Here is a 15,477-nt window from a genome sequence, read left to right as displayed (position 1 = left end):
ATAAGCCCTTTCACAGATGCTTCGGGGGTGTGGCTTTAACTTTAATTTTTCACCTTTCTAAATCTAAGCTGAAGCCGCATTACACATTTAGAACTTTTCTGCCCCAGAGGGCTTATGGTTTAAGGGTGAAGTGATTTTACCTAAGACCACAAGGAATGTCAGTAAGAGATGTGGGATTTGAATCCTGGCCTCCCTCATTCTCAGCCCGTTCCCTAATGTTAGGCCACTCCTCTAATGGTATATCCAGGACTGACCCTACCTGTTCCCTTATCTGGTAACCCTATATATTAAATGTTTCAACAATGTCAATCTTTCTACCCACCTATAAAGTCTCAGAGATAGCTGCTTTTCTAAGAAACAAAACAGGCTGATTCTGTGTGCTTCTTAGACATAATCCATGAATAAAAGGTATAAGCTTAAATTGATACATTGTATAAAAGAGTCTGAGCCTTCTGTAAATAACCAGGAGGTTGCAAAAACCTTCCAAGCAGGAAGCTCAAGGTGTGGAATGGATAGGTTCCAATTAAGTGCAATTCCCCTGCCAACCACAAGGGGAAGCCTTTAAATCCCCTCCTGTTCCTGAGTGAGAGCTGAGACCTTACAGCTTTGATGGTTCTGCTAAAACCCACGAATAAATCATTTAAGCTAAAATTTATGTATTGTACAAAAGAATTGGAAAATCTTTCTGGTCAGGGGGGTGAACGTGTGGGACGGATGAGTTCCAGTTAAGCGCAGTTCCCCTGACATCCACAAGGGGGAGCCTCTAAATCTCCTTCTGTCGCAGACAGCTAAGACTTTAAAGGTTTGATGGCTCTAATAAACGTGCAGGCCCGACTGGGGAGGTCTGTGAATTTATCCAAGCGTTACCTAAGTTCTTACAGTCATAATTATAATTCAAAGCATCACCCCACCCTCACCTTTGCAGGTCAATATCTGGCTCAGGGTTGCAGTTTCAAAGAAAGATTGAAAAATTCATAATCACCAACGGAAGAACTTCTCTCTCTGAATTATTTCACTGAAATATTTATCCCCCTGTCCCTCAGGCATTCATAGACTTATAGTTCTGATGTCTACGAGCAACTGGAACCACAATTCCATAAATACCACTGGGATAAAACTAGAAGTAGACTCAACCCCTCCCATTTGATCTGGAACACAGTCATAGTCATACATGTACTGTACCTGTTCCAAGAAACATGACTGTGTAGAGGTTGCCTGAGGTGCCAGGGGTCTGGTGGATTGCAATCTTGATGTATCTGGTATTCTGTTTAATTAGGAGAGGGTGCCCGCCGCTGGGATGAACTTTCTGCTCCATCAAATAATGCTCCTTCATAAAAGAGAGATCTTGGTCGGAGGAGGTGCCTTTGGAGCACTAGAGGGAAGAGAGGAGAGGGATGCGCATTACAGACTCAGTATGGTGAGACCAGGTCAGGGCAGTCCCTGGTCTGAACAGCATCTGGGGGTTAGAGTTGATTTTGTCACTTGTTTTTCAAGTTTGTAGGAGCTATGCACCTGGGACCAATTTGCGAGATCCACTGTAGTGCCCCCTAGGGTGCCCGGTTGGTGCCCTGGCATGTGAGGGGGACCAGTGCACTATGAATCCTGGCCCCTCCCATGACCAAACGCCTTGGATGTATTCGTTTTTGAGATGGGCGCCATCGGTTTCCATTATCGGCGAAAACCGAGGGCCCCCATCTCTAAATCCGGCGATCTCAGCATTTAGGTCAACCATCTTTAATGTTGACCTAAATGTTGAGATTTTGGACGCCTTCTGTGCGTCTGACATCCTGCAGGACGTCAGACGCACAGAAGGCCTGCAGAGTACAGTGAAGATCAGCTGAGAGGAGCGCGTCTGTGTGGGCCGCGCACGCCGGAGTCAGAATAGAAATCAGCACTTCTGTTGGTGGGGGTTCGGGTGGAAGGGGCCCGGTGGCGGGTGGGACTGTGGTGCAGGGCCCCCCTTGGAGGCCCAGGCCCCGGGAATTTTGCCCCCCCTATCCCCCCCTCTCGGTGGCCCTGGAAACACGGCCCGTGTCGGGTCTTTCGATAAATCCTGTTCCTTCACACCAATTCTTGAGACCCATTTGCCATAATGTGCGCATGAAATTGTGAGAGGTGCCCATGCTCCGCCCACGTGAATGGCCCACTTGCAACTGTGCAGTACGCTAAGATTATAGAATGCCGCTTAGCGCTGACTAACACATACGTGTGAACATGCGACGTTCACATGCCTAAGTTAGTATTCCACAATGTGAGCACGCAAATGGCGTGGACATGAGGGGGAGAGAGTGCATACATAGGGCTGTGTTTACAGCAGGGGTGTCCAACCTCAGTTGTCGCCAGGTCAGGTTTTCAGGATTTCCACAATGAATATGCATGAGATCTATTTGCATACAATGGAGGCAGTGCATGCAAATAGAGTTATGCATATTCAGTGGGGAAATCCTGAAAACCCGACTGGATTGTGACCCTCAAAGAGCAAGATTGGACAACCCTGGTTTACAGCACGTCTGTATGTAAATAATTATTCCTAAATTAGTCTAGATGTGAATTGTAGCCTGTGTGTGAGTATGTAAGTCGGGGTGGCCTTGAGCAGTGGCGTACCGAGGGCGGGGCGGTGGGAGCGGTCCGCCCCGGGTGCACACTGCAGGACTATGCAGTTACTTCCTGTTCCAGGGCAGAGGGAGCAGGGAACCAGCAGATTCTACAGCCCCGTGGCTGCTCCCAGCTCCCCAGCAGGTAAGAAGAATGCACCGGGGGGGCGGGGGGGGCGGGGGCTTGGAGGTGATGTGCTGGGGGTCGGGGTTGGTGACGTGCCGGGAGGGGGGGAATGCTGCACACGAGGGGGGTGCGCAGTAGCGATCTGTCCCAGGTGGCAGCTGACCAAGGAATGCCACTGGCCTTGAGTGTGTGTGTGTGTCCATGTGTCAGCGAGCGTGTCTGGTGCAAGCGTAAACACGCCCCAGCTTATTTAGTTTGTAAGATATTTGATGGTACATCTCCAGAATATCTTTTTAATTTGATTCCTTTTCCTTCGGCTCGTGACAGCTCAAGATCACGAGATCCTTTTCGTTTGTTACTCCCTTCTTTTGTTGGTATCAAATATAAAAAGATTTTGGAGACCTCATCATTTTTGCCTTTCGCTTCCATATGTATTACGAACTTCTTTTAGCTATTTTCAGTTTCGTAAACATTTGAAGACTTAATTTGTTTAAACGTTAGTTAACTTAGTATTTTTGCTTTCATTCTTATTTTTTTTTACATTTCGTTGTTAACCGCTTTGAACCACTGGATAGTGGGAGTCGGCAGGATACAAGAGATATGTCACATACATCACTTCACATTTTCAGTACAGGAGGGTGTCGGCACACTTTCTCTCACCGCCTACCCAGAGAGGACAAGGGGAGGCGAATCCGAATGCCCAGCGCTGCATCAAAAGCCAGAAGGGAAACGGGATGAGAGAGCTGTCGGGAGCGAAGAGGAGGGAGTACACAGATGGTGCCGGCTGCTGTCTCCCACTCTCTAACTTTGGCTGTGTTCCCTTGGCTCTAGAATATCTCCTTGTCAGACTGTTATCAACAGCCTGAGTTTTGCTGCGAGAGAGTGAACAGTGGAAACATTTAGGAAGGGAAGATGTCTCAGAAGAGGTCACTCACGCTGCCGGGGCGAGGGTTGGACAGCGGGCCGGAGTAGGTGGTCCATTTCAAGCTATCCTTGTTCAGTTCCTTGTAGTTTCCGTTAAACACCCTTTCAATGTCCTCCAGGGTGAAGGCACAGATGGCAGAACTTCCAGAACCTCCCATATGCCTGTGAAATCAGAGGGGAAAGAATGGCAACCACAGTCTTATAAAGCGTTCGATGGGACTGGCCTGGTCCCAGAGAGTCTCTCATTCCCAGTGCCTCAATAAACCTCCGTTCTGGTGTGTGTGTGTGTGTTACTCGCAAGGGTAGTGGGCATCCTTGGCAAACGCTCAGCTATACACCCCTCCTCAATTACTTTCCAGGCCCCTAACCTGGCTGCAGGCTCCCCCAAGCTTCTGATAATTGAGCTCAACAGCCCTGATCATCGCACTAAAATCTGTAAAAATGCAGGTTAAAGTGTAGGCCTTTGCTCCTATGAGTTTGTGGCTGTCAGGATCTCTTGTTTTGCTGCCCCCACGAAGTTGCTGCCCTAGGTGGCTGCCTAGTCAACCCCAATGGCTATTTGTACATGTTTGTAATGTTAACGTGCATTGTAAACTGCTTACACCTTTTTTGTGGTTGTATATAAAATTAGTACAATGAAAATGAGATGAAATGACAAATCACACTCAGTTGTGTATCCCCCACATCCCAAGGATGGACCAGGTCTCTCCCCGGCCACCAGGAGACCCACACCTTGGTCTCCTGCAGGGTAGTTTACGCTGGCCTGCCCCACTGCCATGTTTGGGGGGTTCTCCAAGCCCTGCCTTATATCCTATCACCCTGTCCAGCCCCTTCCCATCTGGCAGATGGAGATGTGAGCTGGCAACTCAGGAACAGGGAGTGGATCTGGTGTTCAGGGAGCAGACCAGGTGCTCATTGGAAGCCTCCTACTCCCACCAGAAGCAGGGGATGAATAAGGCGCCCCCTGCAAACCTACCATTGGGATGTGAAGACTCCATAGAAGATGGCATTTTCCTCCGACGTCTGCACCAGTGCAGTGTGGTGGATGACATTCAAGGGGAAGTGGCCAGGGAGGGAGCAGAGCAGCTGGGCTTTCAGAAAGGTCGTCCACTTCTTCTGAAGTACCTTCTCCCCACCAACGTCATTCTGCTCAGCAGCAGGGAGAGTACAAGAAAAGAAAAGATTTATATTGAAACACCAAGCAAAGGAGAAAATTCTGGAGGAGCAGAAGGGATGCACCGCCTACCCTCTTGGAGGTTTCTCTAGCCAGTCAGGTTTTCAGGATTACCACAATAAACATGCATGAGATAGATTTGCATAAAGAGGAGGCAGTGCATGTAGATTTCTCCTACATATTCATTGCGGGTATCCTGAAAACCTGACTGGCTGGGTGTGTCCCAAGAACCCATGAACTGATCTCATTAAGGTTGCAAAGTAAGGGAGCAGAAATGTTAGGATTAGAACGTGGATCTTGTGTCCCAGCTGGGCCTTTCTGAATTATCCTTGCTGCCACTGACTGAATAGAGGTAGTACTCACTTTACAAACACGAGCCACCCTGGAGACCGTCAGCTTCTCAAAGAAATCATACTCCTTGGCAGTTTCTTCGAAAAAAAAGTAGACTTTGTCACTGCCAAGGGTCCCAGATGGGTTGAAGGAGGCCACGAAGGAAGCATCCGCTGTGGGGGAAGAGAGACACAAGAACAGATGAGAAAGAGCAGACATGGAAGACCGATGACAGTTTGGAAAGTATTAGGGGGTCACCACTGACATCATAAGTACATAAGTATTGCCACACTGGGACAGATCAAAGGTCCATCAAGCCCAGCATCCTGTTTCCAACATTGGCCAGTCCAGGTCACAAATACCTGGCAAGATCCCAAAAATGTTCAATACATTTTATGCTGCTTATCCCAGAAATAAGCAGTGGATTTTCCCCCAAGTCAATTTAATAATGGTTTATGGAACGTCCAGACCTTTTTTTAGACCCCGCTAAGCTAACCGCCTTTACCACATTCTCTGGCAAGGGTCCCAATTCTATCCTAAGTTCAGATAGTCAAACCCTACTGTCACATGGTGGAGGTCAAAATAATTTTGCAGTCACACACTTAGAAAATGAGATGGGATCATCTGGATAACTGATGCTGGGGAACTGGGTGTTTGCTTATGTCTTTTGCTCCTTCTGGTTTTTGGAGGTTTTTGCTTGGAACTAATCTCCCATAGCATGGGTGGGGAGAAGTTGGTGAAATATCACCTCTTGGGGACACCCCCGCTCAAGCAGATCTGTTTACAATTCTTTTCCACAAAACAAAAATATAAATCAAGAGATAATCACTTCAAATCAAGCTAATAACTTGGTACACCACTTTAAATTTTTATGTGCTCAGAAAGAGAAAGGAATTGCGCCCAATGTATATAGTACAAACACACAAATTCTTTTCCCACACACCAAGCTTCTGCAGAGAGAAATGTAAGGCTGAAGTTTAGGATGTGTTCTCCCTGCAGCTGCAGCCCATGTCAGAGTCCAGCAACATCACCAGAGTCTTCAACATGGTGTCTGCCCTCATTAGACAGGATGTACATACATACAAATGGATTGTAACCAGTAAAGAGAGACTAGGGCTGCCACCTGACCCTGGTCAACCCTGGTCTAGTTCTACTTTGGTGAAGCAATTGCTGAAGCTACCAGTTTTTCTCTTACTGTGAAGCCAGCCCAGGGCGGAATCGGTCTTCAGGGAAGTCTTCGCCCCAAGGCTCCGGTAGATGATGGGCTCGTTGCCTTGAAAATTATTCATGGTGCCCGTGTACAGCTCATCATCTGTGGGGAACCAGAAGAGATGTCACTGGGGAACAGAGCACCTGTGTGCCCTGCTTTTAAGAGGTCATGTAATACTTTGCCCCTCTGAGCTACAATTTGCCACTCTTGGGATGATGCATACCAGCACTTGCAACAACCTACATCAAACAGGAAGAGGTGGAAAACAGAAGGAACCCACCGAGTTACCCAGTTCCAGGCTGAAGATTTTGGGACAGCTCTGATTGAACTTACATCCCAAAGCAGCAAGGGATTTGTAGTGCCTGATCCTGCCCACAGACTGTGGTAGTCAGAAATCTAGGACTCTTCCAAAATCTCCAGCCTGGAACTGGGTGACTAGGCATCTCTGAAAATATGATTATTATTAACCAGTCAGAGCTGGTTAAAATGGGGTCCAGAGACCACAGAATCAGTGGCAGCGTCAGAGCTGGGACCCATAAGTTCTGACTCTCCTTTCTGTTTTCAAAAGCGTTCTATCCATCCCTCCTCTCATTCACCTTAATCTAGGGATAGGCAATTCCAGGCTTTGGGTACTTCAAAACAGGTCCAGGTTTTCAGGATACCCATAACAAATATGCATGAAACCAATTTGCATGTATTGGAGGCAGGGTATGCAAATTATTCTCATGCATATTCATTGTGGATATCCTGAAAACTGGACATGTGTGAGGCACTTGTGGACTGGCTTTGCCTTAACTACTTGCAAATCTGTCTAGGGGCCTCTTGGACCATTGGGGTGAATCTAGGAGGAAGGGATCCCCAGTGAACAGTGAGGGCACTCACCCACCAGGATCGCGGTGTGCTTATGGCGGGGATCGAAGGGTGACTGTCCCTTCCCTTCCATAGTCAGGGGGAGCCCATTGCTGTGGCGGACCAGCGAGAAGCTGCTTAGATCCTGTAACAAAGAGAAAAGAAACAGGAAGTGAATCCAAGACACCTCATTAATCCCCCCCCCCCCCCACTTCACTCTCCCACTGGCTCTGACTTACAATGTAAGTACAGCTGGGGCTGAAGGCACTGGTTCCACAGCTGTACAGGTGAGTCTGGTTCATCCGAACAAGCACCCGGATGAAGTTAAAACATTCGGTCTGTAAAATAATGCAGCAGTCAGGAACAGAGGCAGACGGTTCAATTTAGCTACAGGTGTTAAAGGAAGGGATATTACTACTAATAATAAAACCTTATTTATAACCTGCTATGTTTATTTATTTATTTTATGGCATTTGTATCCCACATTATCCCACCTCTTTGCAGGCTCAATGTGGCTTACAATTCAACATGGGTACTGGAAACAGCAGTGAATATACATTTGGTTTACAGAGGGTTTTGTGTTACATGGTGGTCAAATACATGATGGTGATAAAGCAAAAGACATTATACAACAGTTCTGGACGTTTTAAAGATTATACAGTTACACGTGTTGATCTTTGTGATAAATCTTGTCGAAGAGAGAGGTTTTCAATAGTTTGCAGAAATTGGTCAATTCATAGACCGTTTACAGGTTACGCGGTAGCGCGTTCCAGAGCTGCGTGTTCGTATAGGAAAAGGTAGATGCGTGCATTGATTTGTATTTCAGACCCTTACACTTGGGAGGATGAAGATTAAGGGGTGTGCGAGAGGATCATTTTGCGTTCCTGGGTGGTAGATCTATCAGGTCTGACATGTAGGCTGGGGCGTTACCATGGATGATTTTATATCTATAAAAGTCTAAGTGGGGAACAAACCACATACAAATAGAATAAAACATAACAATAAAAATGATTTCTTTCCTCAAAAGCTATACAATAATTTGCTATATTACTATAACCAAACATCTCACGGCCCTACATAAACAAATTCTCAATTCTACATGAATCACAATCAGGATTCCGCTCCATCCACAGCACAGAAACAGTACTAATTACCCTACTAACCAAATTTAAACAAGAAATTGCGAAAGGCAATAGTGTACTTCTCCTACAATTCGACATGTGTAGTGCGTTTGACACGGTTAACCTCAAAATACTATTAAACATCCTAGAATACTTCGGGATTGGTGGAAGTGTACTTAAATTGGATCAAAGGCTTCCTAACCGCAAGAACATACCAAGTGATATCAAATTCGAATACATCATCACTATGGAAACCAGAATGTGGAGTACCCCAAGGATCACCGCTTTCACCGACCCTTTTCAACCTAATGATGACACCTCTAGCCAAATCACTATCCAACCGAGGCCTTAATCCTTACATCTATGCAGACGATGTCACGATCTACATCCCGTTCAAACATGATCTAACAGAAATCACAAACGAAATCAAACACAGGCTCCAAATCATGAACTCATGGGCAGAAGCATTTCAACTAAAACTCAACGCAGAAAAAACCACAATGTCTCATCCTCTCATCACAATATAACACGAACAAACCCACCACTATAAACACCCCACCTGTAGAACTGGACATTACAGGAATGGGAATGGCATGGACAGTGTCCGCCTGTGGAACTGGACATTACAGGTAAGCCGATGGCGTGGGCAGTGTCCACCTGTAGAACTGGACATTACAGGTAGGGGGATAGCATGAGCAGTGTCCGCCTGTGGAACTGGACATTACAGGTAAGGGGATGGCGTGGGCAGCGTCCATCTGTGGAACTGGACATTACAGGTAAGGGGATGGCGTGGGCAGCGTCTGCCTGGGGAACTAAACAACTTCTTGCTTTCTCTCCCTGCATCCCTCTCTCTACCTCTCTCCTTAGTTGTCTCCCCCTCCTCCCCTGGTATATGGAGCTGCAGAATTTGGACGGTGGCATTGCCTCTTACCTCCTTGCTTTTGGCCTTGGATACACAGCTTTGTATCTGCTCAGGAGATGGCTTCCAGTGGATCTGACTCTAAAACCGAGCAGAGAGAGATTTAACATCAAAGAATTGCATGAAGGGTCTTTGGGGTACTGTTCCCTAGTCGGTTACAAAGTTGCTAAAATTTACAAATACAAATTGAAAAAACAAAAATACTTTTAAGGTCTTTAGAATCCCTAACTAGGGTTCTCCGTTCCTTGAATGGCCACCGCCTCGTCATTCCAAGCCCCATGTTTGCATGCTTTGAGTCAATTAACTAGATGTAGTGTTTTCTTTTTCCTTTCACTCCACATCTGGAATAGTCTTCCACTTCCCATTCACAGTAACCTCATGTTTAAGAGTTTTAAAGCTGAGCTAAAGAAACGGGCTTTTGGGGGTGCAGATTGATTAGGATTGCCAGACAGATACATAGAGCTTTACCCCCTCTCTCTGAGCCCCTTCTTTCCCCCTTCTCTACCTTCTTGTGTGATTGCAATACTTTCCTATCTTAAATGGAGCTCTTCTCATATCTAATTTAATGTAGATTGTACACTGCTCTGCTCTGCTTTGTTAGTTAGAGCGGTTTAGCCAGTGTCAATAAACTATAAACTATGACATCCCCTCTTTCCTGACTACTGACAGCTCTCTGGGGTAACCCAGGGGAAGGAAGAAGGCAGGTTCTGTGGCAGGGTAGAGTAACAGGGGGATGGAGCTGTGACACTAGGTTATAGCAAACAGGGCCGCCGAGGGGGGGGGGGGGGCAAGATTCTCCGGGCCCTGCCTCCATGGGGGTCCCGGCACTGGCAAGGCTTCCGAAGGCAGGCAGAAGGTTCTGCTCTCTTGGTCTGTCTCTCTCCTGTGTGTCCGAGTGATTGTATTAACCCAATAAATCAGGTCCCGACACACAGGAGCAGGAAAATGACAGACTGAGGGAGGAGTAGATGCAGGAAGGTAAGGGGTGTGTGTGTGTGGGGGGGGGGGGGGGGGGGGCAGCAGCAGCAGCCTGAGGGGGGTTGCAGTGGTGGCGGCCCAAGTGGAGGGGGGAGCGGTGGCTGCAGCCTGAGGGGGGGAGGGGGGCTGCGGCTGCCCTGCCCCGGGACCTCCTACTAGTTTAGCCATTGACACTGTCCCTTTATTCCACACCTGGAGTTTCATCAGGTGCTAGTCTCAAGTTCCCAGATCCCCGGCTGGGGCACTGCAGAACTCACAGCCAGTGAAAAACAAGCAGGAACAGAGCCCCAGTAGCCCCAGTAATAGAGCTGCCGCCTCACCCAAATCAACCAAGACAGCTTGATGCAGTCTTGGCTTTCTCCCTGCTAAATGCAGTCCACTTGTAGTTCTGATTTTCTTAAGGAGGAGTGAAATGGTCCACGCCAGTGGCTTAGCCAAGGGTGGGCCCAGGCCCACCCAGTAGCAGCACACCTATGATGTGGCTGGCAGAGATCCCCAAGCCCCACCAGCCGAAAACTCCCAACAAGTGTCCCTCCTGCATACCTTGTAAGTAGCAGATCTTCGCCTGCAGTGAGCAGTGACATACATACTGCTCGCACCGACCCCACAGCCTTCCCTCTGACATATTCCTGCCTGTGTGGAAACAGGAAGTTGCATCAGTGGGAAGGATGTGAGGCCAACATGAGCAGCGTGTATTAGTTGCTGCTTGCTGGTGGTGAAAATCTGCTATTTCAAAGGTATGCAGAAGAGGGGGGATGTTTGAGAGACCATATGGCATGCTGGTGAGAGAAGGAGATACCAAATCACCTGTAGGATGGGGCAGAGTTCTTCTGCCCACCCATCTTGGGCCCAGGCCCACCCAAATTGGGTGTCTGGCTACACCCCTGGTCCAGGCATGTAACAGGGCTAAAACCAGAATATGAGCACTATCTGGGTTGACTTGGGATGAGATGACAACATGACCCAATAGGCTGAGCAAAGATCTGGCCAGCCCCCAAAAGCACCTCCAAACAGGGTTCCATTCTTCTGCTGAGAGATTCCTGGGCCTTGGAGATTCTGCCACAAAATGATTAAGAGTGCCAACCACAATACAAATGATTCCTTCCTGGACACCACAGTGAAAGAGCTGGCTCAATATTGGGGGTGCTCAGCTACCCAGATAACGTCGCTCTTTCCTTACCAGCATCTGCAGCGGTGGTCCTATGGTGTCGCTGGTGTTGAGGGAGAGGACGGAGTCTCGGGCACCCACGTACAGAACCTGCTCGTCTTCACTGAGGAGGAAGACGTCATAGTTGGAGACACCGCTCTGGCTGAAACTGTTCAAACTTCTCCTGGGGTCCCCTGAAGAAAGAGCAGAAGGTGTTAACACAGCCTTAGAGAGGGGAAACAGTGAGGATGGGGGGGGGGGGGGGGGGGAGGAGTAGTATTGCAGTGCTTTCCTGGTCAGGAAGGAGACACCCCCACTTCTCCTTCCCCTGACATCAGTAGTGTAGCTACAGGTGGGCCTGGGTGGGCAGGGATCCACTAGGACTGCCAACTAGATTCAGATTCGCTCAACAGGGTTGATGCAGTCCTGGGCTTACCCCACTGCATGTAGGGACTTGTAGCCTTGCTTTTCTTAGGGAATCCACTGGGGAAATCACAACCACAAGTTCCTGTATGCAATGGGGTAAGCCTAGGATCGGATCGCCCCATTGGGCAAATCTGGATCTAGTTGGCAAACCTAGGATCCACCCAAAATTAGCACGCTCTTGCTGTGGCTGGCAGCCTTGCCAGCTGAAGACCTCCTCCAGTGTGAAAACTGAGCACGCTCAGACATGTCAAGTCACACGCCTACCAATAGAATCCATAACTAACCACAACAAATCACCACTCCTCCCTTATTCCGACTGTCTTCTTTCCATAATTGTTTGATTAGATCGACTTGTTAGCCTTGACATCTTTGTAACATCAATTGTATCTCTTGTACCCTGAAATGGTGATGCCATAACAGGTCTTTGTAAGCCACAATGAGCCTGCAAACAGGTGGGAAAATCTGGGATACAAATACAATAAATAAATAAAATTTACACAATCGGGCCCCTTCTCCAGCTCACAGGCTTAAGGGCCTGATCTTAAGCATTGGCTTCCTGTACTCCTCAGCGATCTCCCGCACAAGTCTGGCATTGTCTCACTTCTCTTTCCCCTCCCCCGTTTCCACCAGCATCACCCCGTCCCTTTCCTGTCTCCCCACCCCCACCCCACAGTGCGGGCCCTACAAACTTGCTGTTTGCCAGCACTCTCATATCAGGTCCTCTATGACCAGCCCTGGGGTCCTTCCCTCTGTTGCAACTTACTGTTACTGCATAGGCAAGATGCAGCAGAGGGAAAGAAGCCCCAGAGCGGCTGGAGAGAGTTTGATACAGTGCAAGCGAACCTGCAAGTTTGTAGGGCCTGTGTAGGGAGGGGGGGAAGGAAGATGCGAGACATGCAGGAGGAAGGGGGTAGGAATGATACATTTGAATGGAAGAAGTGAGAAAGCTGCATTCGGATGGAAGGGGTGGGGGGGGGTCTGATACTGTTGAATAGAAGGAGTGGGAAAGCTACATTTGGAGGAAGGGGAGGGAATGGATGAAAGGGGAGGGAATGAGGGAAATGCTGCACTTGGATAGGAGGGAAGGGATGGGGAAACTGCACATGAATGGAAGAAAAGGGAGGGAGAGTTGGGGGAGGAGAAATGAACCGATGCCAAGATGGTGGTGGTGGGGGGAATAGAGAGAAGAATAGATGTTAAGATAGTGTGGCGGGGGGGGGGGGGGAGGGAGAGAGGAGAGAAGAAGAGATACCTAGGTGATGGGGGAAGGGAGAGGAAGAAATGCCAGGATCTGTGGGGGAAAGAAGGAAGATGGAGAGGTGCTGGATCTGCAAAGTGGAGACAGAACAGGAGTGCGGAAAGAGAGAGGAGCACTTTCTGGACCCTGGGGGTGGGGGGAGAGAAGGGGAGAGATGATGGCTTGGGAAGGGGAAGACAGGAGGGAAGGAAGAGAAAGGGAGAGATGCCTGCATTGGTGGAGAGCATAGAGGCACAGAAGAGTTATGTTGGATAGGGCAAGAATAGGGACACAGAGATGGGAGATGCTCAACGGGGCAGGAAGACAGGGGTGATGCTGGGTAGACTAGATCAGGATGCAGAGAGAAGATGGATGGTGGACATGGAGAGAAAAGAAGTGCCAAATGAACAAGGAGACTCTGGCAAGATCGTTAAGAGACGGCAGAGGAAAGCAGAAACCAGAGACTGGGACCAACACCATTAGAAAAATAATGACCAGATAACAAAGGTAGAAAAACTAATTTATATGTCAGTTTTTGGAATGCGTTTCTGCCAGAACTGGATTTGACATGGCTGGAGCCCAAGAGCAAAACCTCACTCATTGGCCTTCAGTCTCTAGTATAGTGATGGTAAATCTCCAGTTTTGGGATGGGCCGCCCTTGGTGTCTCTGCACACGGAGGGGGGCTGCTGACTGCAGAGCTTGGAAAGAGAGTTCTGGCTGCCAGAGGAGGAAGTCTTCAGCTGGGGGGCTTTGGAATCCCTGCCGGCTCAGGTATTTCTATCTTGTGATGCCAACGGAAGGGGGGGGGGGGGGAAGCAGATGACGGGTTGGGGTGAAGCCACTGCCTGATATTAGTTTTTCATATGAAGATGCAGCAGTGACAGTTCTGGGTTTTATTGATCACACTAAATCCACAGGGTTAGGATTATTAGAGACAGGCCTATACATTTAGCAGTCAGATTCTTCAGATGAACCGATGGCTTTTCTCCTGCCCCTTCTTTGCTCCTGTTTAACGCTTACAACCTTGACCATTTAGGAGTCTAAACAACCAATATTATATATATATATTGCCATAATTTATTTAAAGCACTTATGTGATCTCTCACAAGTTGCTTTTGAAAACCAGCATAATCAGAAGAGATTCAGAGCACTTTCAAGGGAGCTGTTCTGATATTGCCAGCTGTGATGGGAGACCCACTAATTGGGACTGCCAACTCCCCTTTCTCCCCTGGGGAAAATCTCTGCAGGAGATCAGGTACCGCATACAGTTTAAGCTTCTCCTTTTAACCTACAAATGTACTCGATCTACAGCCCCTCCCTACCTCTCTACCCTCATCTCCCCTTACATTCCTACCCGTAACCTCCGCTCTCAAGATAAATCCTTTCTGTTGGTACCCTTCTCCACCACCGTCAACTCCAGGCTCCACCCTTTCTGCCTCGCCTCACCCCATGCTTGGAACAAACTCCCTGAGCCCATATTCCAGGCTCCCTCCCTGCCCATCTTCAAAGCCTTGCTAAAAGCCCACCTCTTCAATGTCGCCTTCGGCACCTAACCACCATACCTCTATTCAGGAAATCTGGACTGCCCCTACTTGACATTTTGCCCATTAGATTGTAAGCTCCTTGAAGCAGGGACTGTTCTTTTTCTTAATCTGTACAGCGCTGCGTAACCCTAGTAGCGCTCTAGAAATGTTAAGTAGTAGTAGTAGTAGTAGAACCAGCATATCATATAACCATTATAACAGGGTAACCAGGGTCCAACCAAAACCAAAGGCTGTGATACCAGCTAAGTGGTCTGGAGACCAGTCCTGGATTTTCTCACACCACTGACACCGATGCACCCTGGTACCTGTAGTAGTCAGTTTCCAACCCCCCCCCCCCCCCAAAAAAAAAAAAAGTATTAGCAGCACTACAAGTCCTACAGTGCACTGGGGCATCATAATCAGAAAGGTGGCTAGGAAGGCTCTAGGTCTTCCTCCAGGAACTGGGTGGCTTGGCGGCTCTGGTTTTTCTTCTTTAGCAGATGCATGTTAAAGTGGGATGGCACTGAGCCAGATGTTAAGCTGCTTGCTAATAAATCTAAGCCATCAAACAGGTTCTGAAGCTCATTTGGCCAAATCCTCCAGAGTTTTCCAGGGACAGGAGAGCTTCTCCACCCAATTGTCCTCTTCTGGTACAACATCTGCTCCTTGTCCTCTCTACCCTTCCCCTTCAACATGTCCTCCTAGACCACGGGTTCTTCTCAGTCTAGCCCTCAGAACGCACCTAGCCAATCAGGTTTTCAAGACAGCCACAATGAATATGCATGAGATACATTTGCATAGAATGGAGGTAGTGCATGCATATTAATTCTGGATATCCTAAAAAACCTGATTGGCTAGGTGTGTCCTGAGCCCTGACCTAGAAGCTATGGGTTGGGTCTTTGAGCATTTCAGAATGA

At 48.2% G+C, this 15,477-nt stretch overlaps 1 protein-coding gene across 2 annotated transcripts in view; it reads right to left on the bottom strand.

The window, feature by feature from the left end:
• Positions 1–15,477, bottom strand: part of SEMA4A (semaphorin 4A) — a 67,960-nt gene that overhangs the window by 5,616 nt on the left and 46,867 nt on the right. For both annotated transcript variants that reach the window (XM_030187062.1, XM_030187064.1), the window contains 9 exons: positions 11,407–11,567; positions 9,261–9,329; positions 7,448–7,546; positions 7,242–7,353; positions 6,345–6,461; positions 5,183–5,322; positions 4,622–4,791; positions 3,657–3,807; positions 1,183–1,372 (listed from right to left, as the gene is read on the bottom strand). In XM_030187062.1, coding sequence (XP_030042922.1) covers positions 1,183–1,372; positions 3,657–3,807; positions 4,622–4,791; positions 5,183–5,322; positions 6,345–6,461; positions 7,242–7,353; positions 7,448–7,546; positions 9,261–9,329; positions 11,407–11,567 — 1,209 coding nt within the window. The remainder of the gene's footprint in view (positions 1–1,182; positions 1,373–3,656; positions 3,808–4,621; positions 4,792–5,182; positions 5,323–6,344; positions 6,462–7,241; positions 7,354–7,447; positions 7,547–9,260; positions 9,330–11,406; positions 11,568–15,477) is intronic.

Source organism: Microcaecilia unicolor, chromosome 14 (genome assembly GCF_901765095.1).
Source record: "Microcaecilia unicolor chromosome 14, aMicUni1.1, whole genome shotgun sequence".
In the NCBI taxonomy this organism is placed as follows: Eukaryota; Metazoa; Chordata; class Amphibia; order Gymnophiona; family Siphonopidae; genus Microcaecilia; species Microcaecilia unicolor.
This window is presented reverse-complemented; position numbering and strand designations above follow the sequence as displayed.